Below are 20,685 nucleotides of genomic sequence, written 5' to 3'. Positions count from 1 at the left end.
CTGCTGAGACTATGGCAATGTTAGTATGGCAGCAACTGGGGAGGTTAGGAATCTTGTGGCCTCTGGCTACAGAATTCCTGAGCCATAATTTCTAATCTTGTGGTTAATTCATTAGTTTTACAAAGATCTGACTCCCAAGCAAGGAGGTAGTTTATTTCAGGAAGGGACTATTATCTTTGTTTCAAAGTTAAACAGTAAAAATTCTTCTTATAGTTAGGTTGGCCTGTGCCCAGGAATGAGCAAGCGCAGCTTGGAGGTTAGAAGCAAGATGGAGTCAGTTAGGTCAGATATGTTGTAATTTTTATAAAGGAAGTTTCAGATCCTACTGCTGTTTATTTTAATCCTAGAGTGTCAGAGCCAGAAGAGACCCTTCAGGACAAGTCTCTTGTGGTTTCTGAATAATGATCCTCAGACACATACTGTGATAAAGTTTTTGCCCCTATTCTAAAAAATGAGGACAATATGGAAAATGTAATCAGGTTTTTTATAATTTCATAAAATAAAGTAGATTCTACTCCATTCTTCTACAAGTATGATCTCGCTATAATGTTGATACTAAAAATTGTTTTATGAAAAGATGCTGATAAATAGAGGACTGTTGCTTCAATGCTCTTACATGGACATTAAAATTAAAAATTAGAAATCTTGCCCGGGCCTGGTGGCTCACACTTGTAATCCCAGCGCTTTGGGAGGCTGAAGCTGGTGGATCGCTTGAGGTCAGGAGTTTGAAACCAGCCTGGCCAACATGGTGAAACTTCATCTCTACTAAAAATAGAAAATATTAGCTGGGTGTGGTAGTACACACTTGTAGTCTCAGCTACTTGGGAGGCTGAGGCAGGAGAATTGCTTGAGCCTGGGAGTTGGAGGTTGTAGTGAGCCAAGATCGTGCCATTGCATTCCAGCCTGGGCTATGCAGTGAGACTCTGTTTCAAAAAATAAAAATTAGAAATCTCAGGTTTACTTATTTTTTTACATTTTATGACTTGTGAAATACAAAGACTGGGAACCACTGAATAGTCAAATCTCTCCTCTCATAATAGAAACAGTTAAGGCTCAGAGGTAGAGAAATGAGTGGTCCAAAATAAAACCCCAGTTTGTTCAGACACTACTGATGGTGGCTATGTGCAGGACATTCCTTCAACTGTGCCTTTTCTTTAAGCATGTTCAACTCCACATCAGCACCTTGCAGGCAAACCAGATCCTGTCCAGAGAAGCCTTTTTTAATCATCTAGATCCTATTCTCCCAAAGCACCACAAAGTTACTGGCATTTGCCTCTATTTCTCCATTTCGTTGCTACTTTCTCCACCTCAATACCAGACTCTTAGCCCCACCCATTGCCTGCTTCTGAGCTTTGTCTTTTACTTCCAAAATAATTGTCCTTTGGAGAAATTACTTGGATTCAGATATTGTTTCAAAGCAATAATTATGGATTTTATTATAAATTTAATTATCTATTGTAATGTTTGTGGATGTCATGCTTCTCCACCTAGATTATGAACACCTAAAGAACAATAGTTGTGTTTTATCTTCCTTCTAGTACCTAGTACACTCCCACAGTCTTAGGTACTCAAATATTCGTATAATAATGAAAAATTGACACATTCTTTGCAGAGTGAGTGCTTTAATATTTCAAAAAATAGAGAAATTTCTTTATTGTGGTTCTTAGTTTGCAAATGACAGACAGGTACCAGGGGACTGGGTCCAGATGGGAGCAAGGAGGAAGCCAACAAAACCATTTATTCTTGGGGCTCTGGTCAGTTTTACTTGTAAATGGGAAGGGAATAAAATAACATGAAGTTGAGGCAATAGGAAGAAGAAATGAAGAATCCCTGAGTGAGGACAGAAGTCTTGGAATGACTCCATGGTGCACCCCCACGCTGTTTCATCCCAGGTGGCATCCTGTCATCCAGTAGGAGAGGGGCCGGCCTGAACAGTACAACCTCCATTTTGCCCTGTGGAGATAAAAGACATGGTTCTTGCCTCACACTCAGTAACTCCTTCACCCACATGACCCAGTTCTTGGTAAGTCTCCCATGTAGAGCAATGCCCAGAATCCCCTTCATTGCTAGCTCTCTGGTCTGTCCTCCACTGGCCCCTCTGATGAATCCTGTTAAACTCTCATCTCTGGTGTTTGCCTGCTTCCCTGGATCAACATTTCGACTTTTTTTTTTTTTTAGGTGGAATCTCACTCTATCACCAGGCTGGAGTGCAATGGGGGGATCTCAGCTCACTGCAACCTCCGTCTCCCGGGTTCAAGAGATTCTCCTGCTTCAGCCTCCAGAGTAGCTGAGACTACAGGTGTGCACCACCACGCCCAGCTAATTTTTGTATTTTTAGTAGAGACGCAGTTACACTATGTTGGCCAGGATGGTCTCTATATTTTGACCTCGAGATCCGCCCACCTTGGCCTACCAAAGTGCTGGGACTAGAGGCGTAGGCTACCACGCCCAGCTGTTTCCACATTTTTAAATCCTCATTTCTTCTTGAAGGGGTGAGCACTGTTTTACAGGGCTGAGAGTTACTTGTTAAAAAAAAAAGTCCCAGATGCAACCACTGATTCTCCCTCCAGAAAGGATTAGCATAATCATCACTGCCCATTCTTTTCTGCCGTGTTTTTAGTATGCAAGGCATTTGACTCCTACTAGGGACTGCCTCACAGTCGCCTGCAGGGGCAGCTGTTTGTGTTACTTATATATCTACTTTGAAGCTCAAAAAAAAAGGTGACTATCTCAATGTCCATTACAGCTTTGTGGGTGTCTACTCAGCTGATGAGCGCCACTTTTTTTTTTTTAAGATGAAGTCTCGCACTGTTGCCCTGGGTGGAAAGCAATCTCAGCTTACTGCAACCTCCACCTCCCGGGTTCAAGCAATTCTCCTGCCCCAGCCTCCCAAGTAGCTGGGACTACTGGCACCTGCCATCACTTCCAGCTAATTTTTGTATTATTAGTAGAGACAGGGTTTCACCATATTGGCCAGGCTTGTCTCGAACTCCTGACCTTGTCATCCACCCACCTTGACCTCCCAAAGTGCTGGGATTACAGGTGTAAGCCACCGCACCATGCCACAGAATTTTAAATAAAAAAATGTTCTCAATTATGGTCACAGGGCCCCTGTGGCAGCCATAATTATATGGCTTAACTCCTCGCATCCTTACAGTTGATTGGACCAAGGGGTAACATGTGGTCCAAGTGGAACCAATCAGATTCTCTATTCCAGAAACTTGGACTGAGACTGAGCCTAGCCAGTCTCTGTGGTTGCTGAGAACTTTAGTCCATTACCTTTGCAGAGCCCTTTAGATGGTGGAGCAGAGAAGTCTGCAGAGAGAGTAGTGAAGCAAATGCACCAAGAGAAGCTGAAACCTGCCACAAAAACTTGCTGACCCAGCCCTGGTTCCATGCTCTTCCTGAGGCCCAGCTGCAGCCCTTGAGTGGGCTCAGTGAGACACCTGGTCCTCAGAATAAATTTCCCACAGCTAGCTTAAGTTGTTTTCTGTTACTGCAACCAGAAGAGTTTTGTTTAATAGAGTATCAGAGAAGAACCAGATCCCACATCTTCTAACTCAGAGTTCCAAGCCTGTCTACTATCCCTCATCTTTCTAGACACTGCAAGGGCATTCCTGTAAGTCCTTGCCTACTGCCCTTCTCTCTGTCATGCCCTCCTTTGTGGGACTCTGCCCGTGAACTGAGTCCCACTGTGTCCTCCTCACCAGTTGTTCATCCCCCCTGCTCCAGATACAATCCTTTTTGCACAATGGATGCCTGCGAGAAGGTTGGGATTCAGCAGATCTGAAAGGGAGGAAGAGAAAACCTGTTAGGGTACAGAAGACAGTCTCAAAGATAGAGCCAGACACTGTCCCTCCCTTCACAGGCCTATGCCAACCAGGGGCTTCCAGTTGAGGCAAAGCCTCTCTCCCAGGGGCCCATTTAGACATCCCTACAATGGCTGCTAGAGGCTGGAGGTGAAAGGGGGTGTGGGCAGAAGGAGCAAGAGGCCTGAGATTTGGGCCTGTTCACCTTTATTCTTCCTAACCAGAGTAGATGGTGGTTCACCCAAAGTTTGTGGGAGGCTTCCAGGGAGAGGAAATGCCAAAATACCATAGAGTATGTCCTGCCTAGTGAGTGAGGGTCTTCAGGTGAGGAGCCAGGGACATTAGTCAGTGTGTGAAGGTGGAGGTGAGAGGCAGAGTCATGGGGCCTGGCAAGCCTCCTGGATCAGCTCTGAGGTAGGGAGTTTGCACGTGGCCTTTGGTCAGACCATTAGCTGAAGATGGTGCTCTGGAATGGTTAGGAGCCTGTGAGGCTTCTAGTCTGGCATTCAGGTTCTCTTTTTTGAGCCTTAGTTTGCTGTTTTGTATAGCGGGGATCATAAATGGTTTCTACTGCAAGAAAGTTGGATGAAATGAGTGAAGTGTGTAAAGTGCTTAGTGTATAATATGCTCTCAATAAACAATGACTGCCGCAGCTGTGTACAGAGCCTTACTGGATCCTCCTCAAGGACTCTATGGAATCTAACTGGATGGGCATTAGGGAGACTAGTCCAACCCTCTGCTCAGTAAAGGGATTCCCTGATTTTTTTGAACTATATCTCTGGGGCCATTCCCAGGCTATGGGTGGGAAGAGAAGTTCTGTGAGCAGAGCCTGGTCTCCCCTCTCACCTCTCCCACCCTGGGGCCCTGGCCAGACCTTGACACTCCACATGGCAAAGGTTTTCTGAGTGACTCTTGTGATCATTGCACCAGTAGTGGCTGTTGATCTGGAAGAGGCCATAGTCAAAGCTGCCATCTGCATTTTCATTTATCTTTGATATGTTGAACTTGCTTTCCACAAAAGCCAGGCACAGCCCTTAGAGTAGGGAGAAGACAGTCAGGATTTAGAGGAGACCAAGCTGAGTGAGAAGGGAGATGGAGGAGAAAGGGAGGCAAGGAATTAGACAAAAGGAACAAGGCCTGGGGGGCAACATAGGTCTAGAGGTCTGGAAACTTCCATTGACTTTCCTTCTCATCCTTTGGTCCATCTATCCACTCATTGGTACAACCACTCATCTGTCTATCTATTCATGCTTCTTGCACTTACTGAGCACCTACTGTGTGCCAGGAACTGTGCAAAGCCGAATGAGGGACATTTCAGTTGGGTCAAACACAGATGCTGCCTTCAAGGGGCCTATATTACAAGAATAAAAATATGTACCTAAAAAACCCGCAAAGCAAGATAAAAGGTCAAAAGTGTTGCAAGACAGGTGCACACAAATCCTGGGCAAAAGGGAGCTATCCCTTCCATGCAGGAGGATAAAGGCTTTGCACTGGTTGTCCCCTCTGCCTGGAATGTTTTTCCCACAGACATTTGAGTGACCAGGTCCTTCATTTCATTAGGTGCTGCCCAATGTCACTTCCTCAGAGAGGCCTTTCCTGACTTCCTCATCTAAACAGTGTCTCCATCGCTCCCCCTGCTTTATTCTTTTTCATAACATTAATCATCACCAGGCAGTACTTTCTTTATGAGTGTGTTTGTTGCTGCTCTATTCCCTTAGGATGTGAACCCTATGAGGGAAGAGAATTTGTTTATCTCTACATATCCTGCATCTAAAACAGTTCTTGGTACATAGTAAGTGCTCAGATAATAACTGTTGAATGATTATGGCGTGTTGGGAAAGGCTTCTTGAAGGGAGCTGCTTTTTGAACTTGGCTTTGAAAGATGAACAGGAGAGAAAGAAGCTGGCCATGTAGGACATGATTAGGAGAGGAGGAGAAATGGCAGGGGAGGGGCTGATGGTACTCACAGTGACTCAGAGAGTAGCCCTCAAACCCATCCAGGTCCTCCTGCTGAAGCACCTGGGCCAAGTCACAGCGACTGATGAGGCTGGCCTGATTTAGGGCAAGGAAGCTGCTGACCAAGTAGATGAGTAACACCTTTGTCATCCTCAGAGGGGAGGAGATGCAGCTGAAGGCTGACGGTTCTTAGGGCCTCGCAGACTTTCTGTTGATCTTCTCTGAGAGCCTGGGGAATCTGGAGACGGCAGCCAGATTTCCTTACTCATTGCTCCAACCTGGTGTTTCCAATCTCTTTTCTCTTGTTTGTTATTTTATAGATTTTTTTTTATCATGGAAAATTAAACATTTACAAAAGGAGAGAGAATAGTATCATGAACCTCCATATACTCACTTCTGAGCTTCAACATTTAGAAACCAAGGCCAATCTTTCTTTGTTGTTGTTCATTTTTTTTTTTTTTTTTAGAGATGGGGAGTCTGACTATGTTGACCAGGCTGGTCTTGAACTCCTGGCCTCAAGTGGTCTTCCCGTCTCAGCCTCCCAAATTGCTGGGATTACAGGCATGAACCACCACACCTGGCCAATCTTATTTCATCTGTAGGTCCTCTTATATGGGCGCTCAGCTATGGGTAGTATTTGAGTATAAGGATGGGGACTGAGGCTGGCAAAAGAGATTACTGAAGACCATCTTCACAGCATGTGTGTGTGTGTGTGTGTGTGTGTGTGTATCTGAGCATGTACTTTTAGAAGGAGAGCCAGGACACTGGGTATTAATCTCCCCACAACCCCATTCTCCCAGACACATGACATGATTTTTCCCAAGGGCATACCCTGCCTGGTACAATTCTTGGTGGGCTGGCTGTAGACATACCTTCACTTTCACATTGTGTGTGTGCGTGTTTGTGTGTTGAACAGCAAGGGCCCCAGCAAGGGCTTTCAAATCCTGTGCTGCTATGTGACCTTGGCAACATACTCAACCTTTCTGGGCCTCATTTGTAAAATGAAGATAGGCTAATACCTACCTAATAGGGTTGTTGTGATGATTAAATGAACTAATGCCCAGATCTTGGTTCACATTCCACACAGAAGGGGAACTGGGACTCTAGGAAATATGGCTGATTCCCAGGCTGGAGCAGGAAAGAGATGTCTGAATTATCTTGTGGTACCAGAAATTTAAAAAATGCTCACTCCTCGGCCTTTTGGCTAAGATGAAGTGTAAAAAGTGTTGCTCAAAATATAGATTGAGGCATGTCAAATGCACCCAAGAGCTAGCTCAAAGGGGCACCAAATGGCCAGATCTGGAACAATATTTTTTGATAAAAGCTTTATTGATATATCATTCATGTATCATATAATTAATTCAGTTAAAATGTACAATTCAATGGTTTTCAGTATATTTGCAGAGTTGAGCAACTACTAGCTCACTTGATTTTAGAATATTTTCATCAATCCAAAACAAAACCCTGCACCCATTTAGCAATGACTGCCCATCCCCCTCCTCCCAACCCCTGGCAACCACTAATCTATTTTCTGTCTCTAGGGATTTGCACCCATTTAGCAATCACTGCCCACCCCCCTCCTCCCAACCCCTGGCAACCACTAATCTATTTTCTGTCTCTAGGGATTTGCCTATTCTGGACATTTCATATACATGGAGTTACATAAAATACGGTATTTTGTATCTGGATTCTTTCACTTAGCATAATGTTTTCAAGGTTCATTCAGGTTGGAGCACATAATGATACTTCATTCCTTTCTATGGTTGAATAATTTTCCATTGTCTGAATAGACCATAGTTCATTCATCAGTTGATGGACATTTGGGTTGTTTCTATTTTTGGCTATCATGAATAATGCTGCTATGAACATTCACATACTAGTTTTTGTGTGGACATATGTTTTTATTTCTTTGAAGAAGAATTGCTGGGTCATGGGGTAACCTAGGCTTAAACTTTTGAGGCCTACAAGATTTCTTTTTTTTTTGGCCTACAAGATTTCTAAAGTGGCTGCATCATTTTGCATTCCCATCAGCAGTGTGTGAAGGTTCCAATTTCTCTATATCCTCACCAACACTTGTTATTATCTGTCTTCTTGACAAAAGGTATTGTAATGGGTATGAACTGGTATCGCCCTGTGGTTTTGATTTGCGTTTTCCAGATGGCTATGGATGTTGATCATCTTTTTATGTGCTTATTGGCAGTTGTATATCTTTGGGAAAATGTCTATTCAGAACCTTTGCCAAATTTCAAATTGAGTTGTCTTTTTATTACTGAGTGGGAAGAGTTCTTTATCTATTCTGGATTCTAGACCAGCATCAGATATATGGCAGATATTTCTTCCCATTCTGTGGGTTGCCTTTCACTTTCTTGATGGTATTCTTTGAAGCCCCGAAGTTTTAAATTTTGATGATGTGCAATTTATTTTTCCTTCTGTTGTGTGTACTTTGGTGTCATATCTAAGAAGCCATTGCATAATAGTTTCCAAGGTAATCTGGGACAATTAGACCATCAAAATAAATGACAGTAACAGATTATATATTAAATGCAATAGGAATCCATGAGCCCATAATAATAATACATTGACAAAAAGATGCATACTGTGGAGCTGAAGCAGAGACCTCTTCCTGACAATAAAAGGCTAACTGATAAATGTGGAGGAAGTCACGGAGTTGAAAATTAATCACCATTTTGCTACCATCATAGCTTAGTTTGAGAAATAATCACTATTGCATGCTTAATCTGAGGAGGTGGGAAGCCTGCTGAAGAACTGGATACGTCCATGATCTTATAGGGTCTCCCCACAGATTGCTTGTTAGTTGCACAGAAAGAAAAAACAAAACAGTATACAGTGAATAACCAGACAGTATTTTGACCTTGCAATCAAATTAACATCTGCGATGAGGGACAGAGGGACATTATGTGCCTCCAGATGTGATTCCCAAGGAGGACACATCGCTTATGTAGTATTCTGTCCAAGGATGCAGAGCCTGTGTCTAATCCTGAGGAAATATCAAAGTCAAACTCACTGAAAATCTGTAAGATAACTGGCCTGTATTCTTTAAAATGACCAATGCCATGAAAACTGAAAGACTGGCCAGGCATGGTGGCTCATGCCTGTAATCCAGGACTTTGGGAGGCAGAGGTGGGCAAATCACGAGGTCAGGAGTTCGAGACCAGCCTGGCCAACATGGTGAGACACCGTCTCTACTAAAAATACAAAAAAATTGCTGGGTATGGTGGCTCACACCTGTAATCCCAGCACTTTGGGAGGCTGACGTGGGCAGATCACTTGAGGTCAGGAGTTTGAGACCAGCCTGGCCAGCATGGCAAAACCTCATCTCTACTAAAAATACAAAAATTAGCTGGGCATGGTGGTGGGCGCCTGTAATCCCAGCTACTCAGGAGGCTCATGCATGAGAATTGCCTGAACCTGGGAGGCAGAGGTTGCAGTGAGCCGAAATTGCGCCATTGCAATCCAGGTGACAGTATGAGACTTGATCTCAAAAAAAAAAAAAAAAAAACCTTTCAATAAATCTGAAAATCTGGGACTGTTTCTGTCACTGAGGGAAGGTGTGTTTTTCCCCTTAAACTAGGTGTATGTTGCTGACGGGTCAGAGGCCCTAATTCTTCCATCCACCACCTTCAAGTGGCCGGCGGCTTCTGCTTGGGCAAGATGACTACCCTGGTGGGCTTGTTTCTTCTCTGGTCTTGATATAGGAGGCAGAAATAAATTACTTAGGTATACAGTTAGGGTAAAGTGAGTCCCCAGCAGAAAACTTTCCTTATAACAAAAACCAGCTCAAAGATAGCTCCCTTTCTAACCTCATGCACTTCAAGGAAATCACTTTTCTTCTAAAAACAAGCAGCCTGAAAGAGCAGACAGTAAAATAGATAAGACAACTCAGGCACAGAAGGATGTGGGGGAAGTCTCCTGCATAATAACCAAACTTTACACTTACACAATGGGCCTGGTAAAACAGTAGGCCTTAATAAGCACATTCCTTTTCCTTTCTTTCTTTCTTTTTTTTGAATCTGTCACCCAGGCTGGAGTGCAATGGCACGAACTTGGCTCACTGTAATCTCCACCTGCCGGGTTCAAGCGATTCTCCTGTCTCAGCCTCCCAAGTAGCTGGGATTACAGGTGCCCAACACCATGCCCAGCTAATTTTGCATTTTTAGTAGAGATGGGGTTTCACCATATTGGTCAGGCTGGTCCCGAACTCCCAACCTCAGGTGATCCTGCCTCAGCCTCCCAAAGTGCTGGAATTAAAGGCGTGAGCCACTGTGCCTAGCCCCACATTCATTTTTCTTTAGGCACACTAAGATAGGGCAGCTAAAAGCAGACTCGAGAGGTGTGCCTGCAGCTGCAAGAAGATGTAGGTGAACAGACACAGAAACTCTCCCTCCCAGATAAGCAAGACAAAGAAACACAGACTAAAAGTTGGCCTGTGTGGTCTAGGAATGGGGTGAGAGCCTATTAAAAACTCTGCTCTATACAGATAGCACTCCTGGGTCCCAAATGAACCGTCGGGGCCTAAGAGGATAAGACATTAGTTCCTCAAGAGCTACCCCCTCACTAGCCCATTTATAAAACCCTGACTTTTTTTTTTTTTTTTGAGATGGAGTCTCGCTCTGTTGCCCAGGCTGGAGTGCAGTGGCAAGATCTTGGCTCACTGCAAACTGCTTCCTGAGGTCAAGCAATTCTCCTACCGCGGCCTCTGGTGTAGCTGGGATTACAGGCATGCATCGCCATGCTCCGCTAATTTTTGTATTTTTAGTAGAGACGGGGTTTCACCATGCTGGCCAGGCTGGTCTCAAACTCCTGACCTTGTGATCCACCTGCCTCAGCCTCTCAAAGTGCTGGGATGACAGGCGTGAGCCACTGCACCCAGCAAAACCCTGACATTTTTTACTACCACCCGGGAACCCACTCGGGGCCCCTGTCTATGATAGACAGCTGTTCTTTCCTTTTGCCTATTAAATACCTGCTCCAAACTCACTCTGTGTGTGTCTGTGTCTGCGACCTCTATCTCCTTAACATGAGACCACGAACCTTGGTATTTACCCTAGACAACGAGGCTGCTTCAGTCTCTTGTTCTATCCAAGACTCATTCCACACCAGCCTGAGCTTGGAGCCATTCTTTTGCTTCTCCCATCCTCCTACCCTCAGAGCTGACAGATTAAGCAAGCAAAATTTACAAGATGCCCTGTTAGATTAGAATTTCAGACAAACAACAACCTACCCCACACTGACTCCAGAGGGTCCCTCAGAGATAGATGTCACTGAGCTTCAGGAAGCAGGAAGCTCCATCCCTGCCCATTAACCCCCTTTCAGTAAGGAGGACAGTGGTTCCAGAAGGTATGTTCCTACCCCTTCCACAGCTTACCCTTCTCCCATCCCTCTCTGACCCTGGGTTCTGGCTGGCCCGGGGATTTCTGGGAGGATGGTAGAACAAGACTGTCTGCAGTAGGAACCTCCTCTTCCTCACCACCTACGCTTCAGCCCTACCCAACTAACAGCTTTTCATGTTCTAAAGAAGGAAGGAGTGCTGGGCCACCACAGCCTTCTGGAACCTCAGTTCTGTGACATCATCCATCTCTTGGAAATACACGGGCTTTAACCTTTGCAAATTGGCCAAGAGTCAGGCAGAAATAGCAGCTGGGACTGGGATGACAGGTGACATCTGTGAGAAAAATGTCTGGGTGGGACAGGGTGGAGAGTGCTGGCTGTTCCCTTCCTTTCTGGGAACAGCACCACCTTTGGGGGAACTCCTTCCCTCATGGGGTTTTAGTGGGGACTGCCAGTCTTAGGCCCTGCCCCCATCACCCCCCATAAGCATAGGAATGCTTGTGGGCCAGGCATTGTATTTCTAAGTGGAAGCTAGTGGAGGGGCTCAGCTTATCACAGGAAGCCCTTGTGTGCAGGGCCAGAGGACACAGCCCCATCTGAGGTGCTAAGCCTCTGTGAAGAGGGAGAGAGTGGAGTCTGGACAGGATTCCAGTCCCAGGGTCCACCCTTTCTGGGACCCAAACCCACCCTTCCCCTTCCTTCAATTCTGAGGTTTGATAAATGTCCGTACTCACAAAACAAGTTTGAGTTGGGTTTCTGTCACTTGCAGCCAAAGGAGCCAGTTATAGTCAGCATCGAGTCAACCACCTGTGAAACGGAACCTGTCCCCTGTCTGTGAACGCCACAATATCCCAGCATCATTAGTCACCAAGGAAGTCTGGGAGAAACTTCTACCAATAAACAAAACAAAATAAATGAACTCAGCATTCAACTCAAGAAGTTATAAGAAGTAGAAGAAAAACATGTCCAAGGAAAACAAGAAAAAGTAAAGCATAAGAATAAAAGCATGACACACACATTTAATTGGATTCAGAGGAAACTGTTGGATGAGATGTTAAAAACAGAGTTGGGAAATGACTGGAGAACTTGTGTATTACATTCCACTTACTATGGACCTTGGGTCCTTTTCTGTAGCATTAGTGTTGGACTAAATTCTTCAACATTTCCTTGCAAAGACAGGCTACTCTGAAGCCAAGGAGTTCCCATCAACCTTTTCAAATCTTTTTTAGGGAAGGTCAGATAGTAAATATTTTAGGCTTTGTAGGCCACATATGGTCTCTGTTGAATATTTCTCTTTGTTTCTTTTATTTTTCCATCACAGTCCTTCAAAAATGTAAATGCCATTCTTAACTTAATGGGCTATTTAAAAATAGGCCACAGATTAGATTTGATCTACTGGTTGTGGACTGAATATAAGAAGATGGTATGTGAACGCTTATAAAACAAGGTTCATATAGGTGTCAATCACTGCTCAGATCATATTACCATTGAAATTGTTTTCTGTCTGTATTTTGTCTATATAATTTAATAATTGAAAATGCATAGGAGGTAGTTAATGCTAGAGATGGGCAGGGACCCTATACAAACTTACAGAATTGCAGAATTTAATGCTGGAAGAAATCTTAGAGATTATCTAATTTGAACCCCTGATTCATTTTACCGATATGACTAAAAACTCATAAATATGATTAACTAACTGACTTACAAATCCTGGAGGGATAGTAGGCATTCAAATGAATTCTTATGTAATCTAGTCAAATAATTTTCATTGAGAATTCTGGAAAATGTAAGTTATTTCTAGATAAAAATGCAAACTACAACTATTTGCTTACACAGGACTAACTCTTGTAGGTGGAGAAAAGTCGGGTAATGGTAATTTCTTTCTTTCTTTTCTATTTTTTTTTTTTTTGAAACAGAGTTTCCCTCCATCACCCAGGCTGGAGTATAATGGTGCGATCTCAGCTCACTGCAACCTCTGCCTCCCAGGTTCAAATGATTCTCGTGCCTCAGCCTCCTGGGTAGCTGGGATTATAGGCATGCACCACTATGCCCAGGTAATTTCTGTATTTTTAGTAGAGACACCACACCTGGCTAATTTTTGTAGTATTAGATGGGGTTTTACCATTTGCCCAGGCTGGTCACAAACCCCTGACCTCAGGTGATCCGCCTGCCTCGGTCTTCCAAAGTGCTGGTATTTCAGGTGTGAGCCACCGTATCCAGCCCACAAACTTTCTCTTAGTTTTAGTTAATCCTATGGCATCCACCACAGCAACTGCCATTTCCTTAGGCCAAAGCCACAAAAAAATAGACTCCCTGAATGCCTGTTGCTGGTTCCAGTTTTCAGTGTTTATTCCGACATCTGTCTACTTTTGTGTAGTCGCCCATGTTCTCAGTTATATTTTAAATTTTTGTCCTGAGTTGATGGCTTTGACTTGCAGAATGGTCAATTTGTTAGGTGTGTGAGGCGCTTAGTTCCCCATGCCGGAAGCACAGACTAGGTGACAAATTTAATATGAACTTTAGTCAGATTCTTATTAAAATTGTGCTTTTTTTGAGACAGTCTCGTTCTGTTGCCCAGGCTGGAGTGCAGTGGCACCATCTTGGTTCACTGCAACCTCTGCCTCCTGGGTTCAAGTGATTCTCCTGCCTCAGCCTCCCAAGTAGCTGGGATTACAGGTGTCCACGACCACATCCAGCTGATTTTTGTATTTTTAGTAGAGATAGGGTTTCACCATGTTGGTCAGGTTGGTCTCGAACTCGACCTCAGGTGATCCATCCATCTCTGCCTCCCAAAGAAAATTGTTCTCCTTGGTAGGTCCTATCAAACAGTACCAAGGTGTTTTGTGTACTCCTTGCCATCACTCTGACTTTGCTTTATTCTTCATTATAGAATCCGATGATGTGTATGTTTGTGTATGGTCTCTCTTCTCACTTTTAGGGGGAAGAAAAGCTCTTTGAAGGAAGGATGTTTAACTGTTGTGCTCTCAGTGTGTACTGAATGCCTCACCTCTCTTTGAAAGGGGAAATAACAAGGTGAAGTGGGAAGGTGGAAGGTGTGGGCAGCATGAGGAGCTTTTCTGATCAACCTCGAGCCAGCCCTGTGAGCACACAGAGAGATTAGTCATTGTTACTTTTAACCACTGGGTGGCGCTGCTCACTAATTTTCCTAAAATCAAGTCAGGCAACATTTGCTTTTCAGCAGCTCAATCCAGAACTCCAGGACCTAAATCCATACTCCAGGACCCAGCTTAAACTGTCATCTCAGAGGCGACACATCCCTGCACTGATCCCCTCACTCACAGCTAGCGCGCCCCATCACACTGACTTCAACCCCCACCCCCATGCCTTTGTGTGAAATTAATGATTAGACATTTAGTGAGCCCCCAACTAAGGTGCAAAGGGCCCTGGATGGGAGCAGGGTAAATTAGAAGTGGCCTCTGCCCTCTGGGACAGGTGTTTTGAACTGGCTTAAGATAAGCAGTAGATGTAATGGATTAACCTCCCTCCTATGCATCCAGAGAGGTGCCGGTTGTGTATCATCCATAGGAGAATTGAGAAAGCAGTCACAGGTTGGGCGTCTGTGCTCTGTGGCTCGGCTGAGAAACCTCATGCATATGGTCTGTACAAGAACACTCCTTTTTTAGTCAGAATGCAGGGGGAAGTTCTGAGTGTGTGCTAAGGGTGGAAATAACTGTTTCTTGATTCAAATGATTTCTTGATTCTTCTGCTCATGACATGATTCCTTTTCCACCAGCTTCTTTTGTGTTGTAGTTGTGGGAGCCGAGAAGCGTCACTTGACTGTGTCTTGCTTCTTCCAGCAAGAACTTGCAGGACACAAGCAGTGTTTCTCTGGGAAGGGAACTCTTAAGTACTAAATCTCTGCTGTGAGGCAGGCCTAATATAGGTACTTTACGTATACTAACCAGTGTAATTCTCCTAGTAACCTGTAGTTGCTGGTGTTGCCAGCTCCATTTTTTTTTTCTCTGAGACAGAGTTTTACTCTGTCGCCCAAGCTGGAGTGCAGTGGCATGATCTCAGCTTGCTGCAACCTCCATCTCTTGGGTTCAAGCGATTCTCCTGCCTCAGCCTCCCGAGTAGCTGGGATTATAGGCATGCGCCACCATGCCCAGCTAATTTTTATATTTTTAGTAGAGACGGGGTTTCACCATGTTGGCCAGGCTGGTCTTAAACTCCTGACTTCAGGTGATCCTCCCGCCACAGCCTCCCAAAATGCTGGGATTATAAGCGTGAGCCACCATGCCCAGCTAAGAAGCAAAATAATTGATGGCACTTTTAAGGACTCCAGGGAGGAAGGCAGTTCTGCTGCTCATTGCACAGCTTCTATTCCCTTCTCCAGCAACTCTGTCTCCCTCCCCTCTGGCTCTCAGGGGCAAGGCTCCGGTTCCTCCTGGTTTACTTGAAACAACTTCAGCCCTTCCTCTGAAGTGTTAGCCCCATGTCCTGGGGGAATGTCCTTCCTTAACCAGGGTTACTCATGCATTTTCTTAACAAAGGTTATTTCCACTATGATAGGAATTCCTGCTTTGGCTGCTAAGAGATTAATGCTGTTTTCCATTTTATTATGATGTTTGTTCCTGTACCTGAAGCTGGTGGTTGTCACAGCAGCCCTGTAAGGTATCAGCTCCATTTTACAGAAGAAGAAACTGGGCTCAGAAATGTTAAGGCTATTGCTAATAAATACCAGACTCTGGAGAGATTTGACGTCCCTTTCTGCATTTGCCCAATCCTTCAAACTCTCTCTTGGTAGGAATCGGAAGATACCTGAATGGAGGCCAGGTTCTCCAGGGAGACCAGGTCATGCAAAAAGCAGGCCTCAGGCTTTGAACTATTGCTTCTTTAGTCAGATGACCTCAATCTTTCGCATATTCATACCAGCCTTAGCTTGTATAGATTGGAGGTTTCTTCTGTTTAAAGTACAGCCTCCAGTTCTAGTGGCAGATCTGCTGGTGGTTTGTAGCATGACCTTCGCTAAGGCTTTCCATCTCTGGGCTTGAATTCCCTTATCTTCACAATGACAGGAAGCTCCTTCCTGTCTTAGGTTCTGTGGCCCTAAAGAAAAGTCAGATACTGGAACAATAAGGCCTATTGAGCCTTATTCTTATTAGCCTTATCTGCTAAGCACTCTCTCACATTGCCTCTTTATCCTCTCAACACTGGAGGGTAGGCATTATTATTGATCTATTTTACAGATGAGGAAACCAAGGCTTAGGAGGATTAGTAGTTACCCAAGACCTCACAGTGAGTAACAGAGTTGGGACTCAAACACTGCCCACCTCTGCATGCTACAAGAGGCTGGGGCCCCAGAGAGGACGCAGCCCCAGGCCTTCCAGGAAGGGGCTCCAGGGCATATGACAGGGAGAGAGGTGAACATTTTACCTCTTAGGCCTGGCTGCATAGGTCATTTCCAGGACCAGAGTGAGCTAAGGCTGAAGGCAGCGGAGCAAGGAACAGGGGCACTGCAGGTGAGTGAGAGGAGGCTTCCAGGAGGAGGGGATCTTTACCCAGAAGTCCTCAGATGCGTCTGCCAGGTGCACTGCACCAGGGAGGGTAAATACAGATTTGTGGATTGACTGAGAAGCCACAAGGTTTGGAGATAAAGCTTTTTTTTTTTTTTTTTTTTTTTAAATAAAAGATAGGGGGTCTTGCTCTGTCACCGAGGCTGGAGTGCAGTGGCTATTCATAGGTGCAATCATGGCACACTATAGCCTTGAACTTCTGGGCTTGTGATCCTCCTTCCTCAGCCTCCTGAGTCACTGGGACTATAGAACACTACTGCACCTGGCATGGAGACAGTACTTTTAAACCATTGCATCAACTCTGTCCCCATGTGCCAACTCAGGCTGCTGATGACCCTCAATAGTTGCTCTCATATGTGCAAGCACATATATGCTTTCATGGGAAGAAAATATGTGCTCATGTAACCCATCTGAGAAGGCTTAATAATATTTCTTTTTTTTTGAGACAGAGTCTTGCTCTGTTGCTAAACTGGAGTGCAGTTGGTACAATCTTGGCTCACTGCAACTTCCTTTACCTGGGTTCAAGTGATTCCCCTTCCTCAGCCTCCCGAGTAGCTGGGACCACAGGCACTTGCCACCACACCCGACTAATTTTTTGTATTTTAGTAGAGATGAGGTTTCGCCATGTTGGCCAGGCTGGTCTCCATCTCCTGACCTCGTGATCCACCCGCCTCCGTCTCCCAAAGTGCTGGGACCACAGGTGTGAGCCACAGTGAACGGCCCAAAGGCCTAATAATATTTCAAACAGGCCTGCTGAAACCAGTTACAGGACCTCTAGTCATCTGGTTCAAGGCCTCATGGTGTCCAAGACAGCTGTGTAGAAAGAGGACATGCAATCCATCCTCTGTGACGCCCAGTAAAATGCTCTTTGTACTACCCAGAGTTGTTCCTTTACTTTCTTCCCTTCTTGTTCCAGTCGGTTCCCAGCCACCTGCATTCTACAAGGCAGATGGTCAGTCATACAAGATGTTAGATAATAGGTTTATTTGCTTTAGGATGATCAGGGCTGGAAAACTCTGTATATCAGAATGACTGAAGTCCTTTCTGTACTCGTTTGTGTGTTTAAGGTCAGCCATCTATCTACCTACCTTGAAAAGACTAGGAATACCCTTCTTGAAAAACAACTGGGTCAGGTACAGTGGCTTATATCTGTAATCCCAGCACTTTGGGAGGCTGAGGCCAGCAGATCACATGGTCAGGAGATCGAGACCATCTGACTAACACAGTGAAACCCCAACTCTACTAAAAATATAAAAAATTAGCTGGGTGTGGTGGTGGGCACCCACAGTCCCAGCCACTCAGGAGGCTGAGGCAGGAGAATTGCTTGAACCCAGGTTGCAGTCAGCGGAGATCGCGCCACTGCACTCCAGCCTGGGCAATGGAGCGAGACTCGATCTCAAAAAAAAAAAAAAAGAAAGAAAAAGAAAAACGAATGAATGCATGTGAGAAAAGTTCTTTTAGTTCCGAACCATCAGGAGTTTCTGGCAAGCTTTATATTATGTGCTGGCATGGGGATTTATTTGACTTTGTGTATGTAGAATCTCAATTAGTCAAGTTTCAGACTGGCATATCAGCCCTCCTGAATTTAAAAATAAAACAAAACACAAGACAATGACATTTTGTTCCAAAACCCAGCCTTGAGCTTCCTGTTTTCAGCCTGGTCCTGTTTTTTAGGCCTTTGAGCTCTGATTCCCTGGCTTTGACCCTGGTGCTAACTAAGGACTTTGAAACTTTTTGCTATGTCTGATGTTGTCCTGACTTCTGTCAACCTAGGCCCTGCTACCCCCTCCCCATGTCAGCTTTGGCCTCTGCAAGCAAAGGCCTGGGCCTTACTACATTGTATGCTAGTGATTCTGTCATCCCTAGGCTGGGAGCTCCTGGAGAAAGGAGTTTGATCATATTTAGTTGTAACTCCTGATAGCAAGGAGAGTACAGAGAAATTCCTGGATCAAGGAGCAGGGACTCACAGTCTAGGGAGGGACCAAAGCAGCTACCACTGGCCCCTGTGGAGGAGCAAGGGCAGCAAGCACATAGGGCTCCTCTGAGTCCCTGCCCAGGTGATTGATGGGTTGTTGTCCAAGTTCAGGTGCTTTTGGTGCGAGTAACAGAAGCCAAGATCTGCAAACTCTGGCTAGCGAGTAAAGGGAGATACCCACATGTCCATCAGTGGACAGCTGGATAAACAAAATATGGCAGATACAGACAATGGAATGTTAGTCAGCCTAATGACTAATAGGAATGACTTTCTGAAACAGGTTACAACTTGCATGGACACTATGCTAGTGAAATAAGCCAGTCACAAAAGGACAAATGCTATGTGATTCCACTTACATGAAATTCTTAGAACTGTCAAATTCATAGTGACAGAAAGAAGAATACTTGGTACCAGAGGCTGGGGGAGGAGAGAATGGTGAGTTAGCATCTAATGGGTACAAAGTCTCAGGTTGAGATGATGAAAAAAGTCTGTAGATGGTTAGTGGTGGTGTTTGCATAACAATATGAATGTACTGGATTGTACACTTAAAATGCTTTAAATGGTAAATTGTACATATATATTTATGTATATATATGCTTTGTATATATACATAAATATATATATATTTTTAGAGTCATCCAGCCTGGAGTGCAGTGGTGATATTATAGCTCACTGCAGTGCAGCCTCAACCTCCTGGGCTCAAGCAACCCTCCCACCTCAGACTCCTGAGTACCTAGGACCACAGGCAGACACCACCATGCCTGGCTAATCGTTTTTTGTTTCATTTTTTATAGAGATAAACACATAAGATATCACCATATTGCCCAGGCTAATCTCAAACTCCTGGACTCAAGTGATCCTCCTGCCTCAGCCTCCCAAAGTGCTGAGTTTATAGGCATGAGCCACTGTGCCTGGCCCTGTTATGTGTGTATACGTACACACACACACACACACACACATTTTTTGAGACAGGATCTCACTTTGTCACCTAGGCTGGAGTGCAGTGGCATGATCTCAGCTCACTGTAATCTCTGCCTCCCCAGCCTAAGTGATCCTCTTGCCACAGCCTCCTGAGCAGCTGGGACCATAGGCACAGGCTACCATGCCTGGCTAATTTTTTTTTTTTTTTTTTTTGTATTTTTTGTAGAACAAAACAGGTTTTGCCATGTTGCCTAGGCTGGTCTCGAATTCCTGGCCTCAAGTGATCTGCCCACCTCTTCTTCTCCTCCTTTTTATTCTCTTTTTCCTTTTCCTCCTCCTCCTCAGACTCTGGAAGTGCTGTGATTACAGGCTTGAGCCACCTTGCCCAGCCCCTGCTGTGTATATTTTAACACACATACATCCCCACCCCCCACCAATAACTGATCTAAACCAGTAAGTTATCCCTGAGGTGCTAAATTGCCACCATGGCCCTTTAGGATTTTTTTTTTTTTTTTAATTGGAGATGGAGTCTTGATCTGTTGCCCAGGCTAGAGTGCAGTGGCATGATCTCAGCTTACTGCAACCTCTGCCTCCTGGGTTCAAGCGATTCTTGTGCCTCAGCTACCTGAGTGGTTGAGATTACAGGCATGCACCACCATACCTAGCTAAAATTTACATTTTTAGTAGAGATGGGCCATGTTGGCCAGGCTGGTCTCAAACTCCTGGCCTCAAGTGATCCAACCGCATTGGCCTCCCAAGTGCTGGGATTACAGGTGTGAGCCACTGCGCTTGGCCTAGAAAACTTTTTTAAAGGAAGGATGCTGGGGCATCCCATGGAAAGAGCAGCTGAAGCCCCCAGGCTGGAGCTGGGGCAGGAATTGAGGCAGTTCCAGGGACCTCAGGACAAAAGTTCATAGACCTCTTTCCTTGGGACACTGCCAGAAACTCATTTCTGCTCTAGCAGCAAGCAGACTGAGTTTCTCGGGTCCAAATTTCAAATCTCTACAAGAGTCTGATTGGCCAGCTAGATGAGATGACCGTGCTGTGTAGATGAGCTTGGGCTGGGGTGGGAGGCAGCTTGGGTTTTAACAACATGGCCACTGGGGGGCAGTTATAAGTCAGTTTACCAGAGTCCAAT

The 20,685-nt window shown here is 44.9% G+C and overlaps 1 protein-coding gene and 1 long non-coding RNA gene across 8 annotated transcripts in view; one reads left to right on the top strand and one right to left on the bottom strand.

The window, feature by feature from the left end:
* LOC144582638 (uncharacterized) overlaps positions 1-20,685 on the top strand; it is a 37,596-nt gene that overhangs the window by 6,876 nt on the left and 10,035 nt on the right. For 2 of the 5 annotated variants that reach the window (XR_013535750.1, XR_013535748.1), the window contains exons 2-5: positions 1,893-2,023; positions 2,179-2,299; positions 13,031-13,168; positions 14,053-16,754. This is a non-coding gene — a long non-coding RNA (uncharacterized LOC144582638). Of the gene's footprint in view, positions 1-1,892; positions 2,024-2,178; positions 2,300-3,287; positions 3,714-9,357; positions 9,450-13,030; positions 13,169-14,052; positions 16,755-20,685 lie in introns of those variants that run through there. The other 3 variants (XR_013535749.1, XR_013535752.1, XR_013535751.1) reach the window with 3 other exon arrangements.
* Positions 1,621-11,297, bottom strand: LYZL6 (lysozyme like 6). Of its 3 annotated transcripts, XM_035300800.3 has the most exons (6): positions 11,008-11,297; positions 6,789-6,893; positions 5,777-6,003; positions 4,684-4,842; positions 3,708-3,786; positions 1,621-1,953 (listed from the first exon to the last, which is right to left on the bottom strand). In XM_035300800.3, the coding sequence occupies exons 3-6, from the start codon at positions 5,913-5,915 to the stop codon at positions 1,884-1,886; spliced, it is 447 nt and encodes a 148-aa protein (XP_035156691.3). In that variant the 5' UTR covers positions 5,916-6,003; positions 6,789-6,893; positions 11,008-11,297; the 3' UTR covers positions 1,621-1,883. The 3 variants fall into 3 exon arrangements, with proteins under 3 accessions (XP_035156691.3, XP_035156689.3, XP_035156690.3); XM_035300798.3 differs by lacking the exon at positions 6,789-6,893; XM_035300799.3 differs by lacking the exon at positions 6,789-6,893 and having other exon boundaries at positions 11,152-11,297.

Source organism: Callithrix jacchus, chromosome 5, assembly GCF_049354715.1.
Source record: "Callithrix jacchus isolate 240 chromosome 5, calJac240_pri, whole genome shotgun sequence".
Classification (NCBI taxonomy): Eukaryota; Metazoa; Chordata; class Mammalia; order Primates; family Cebidae; genus Callithrix; species Callithrix jacchus.
Note: the sequence above shows the minus strand (reverse complement) of the source record. Positions and strands in the feature narration are given on the sequence as shown.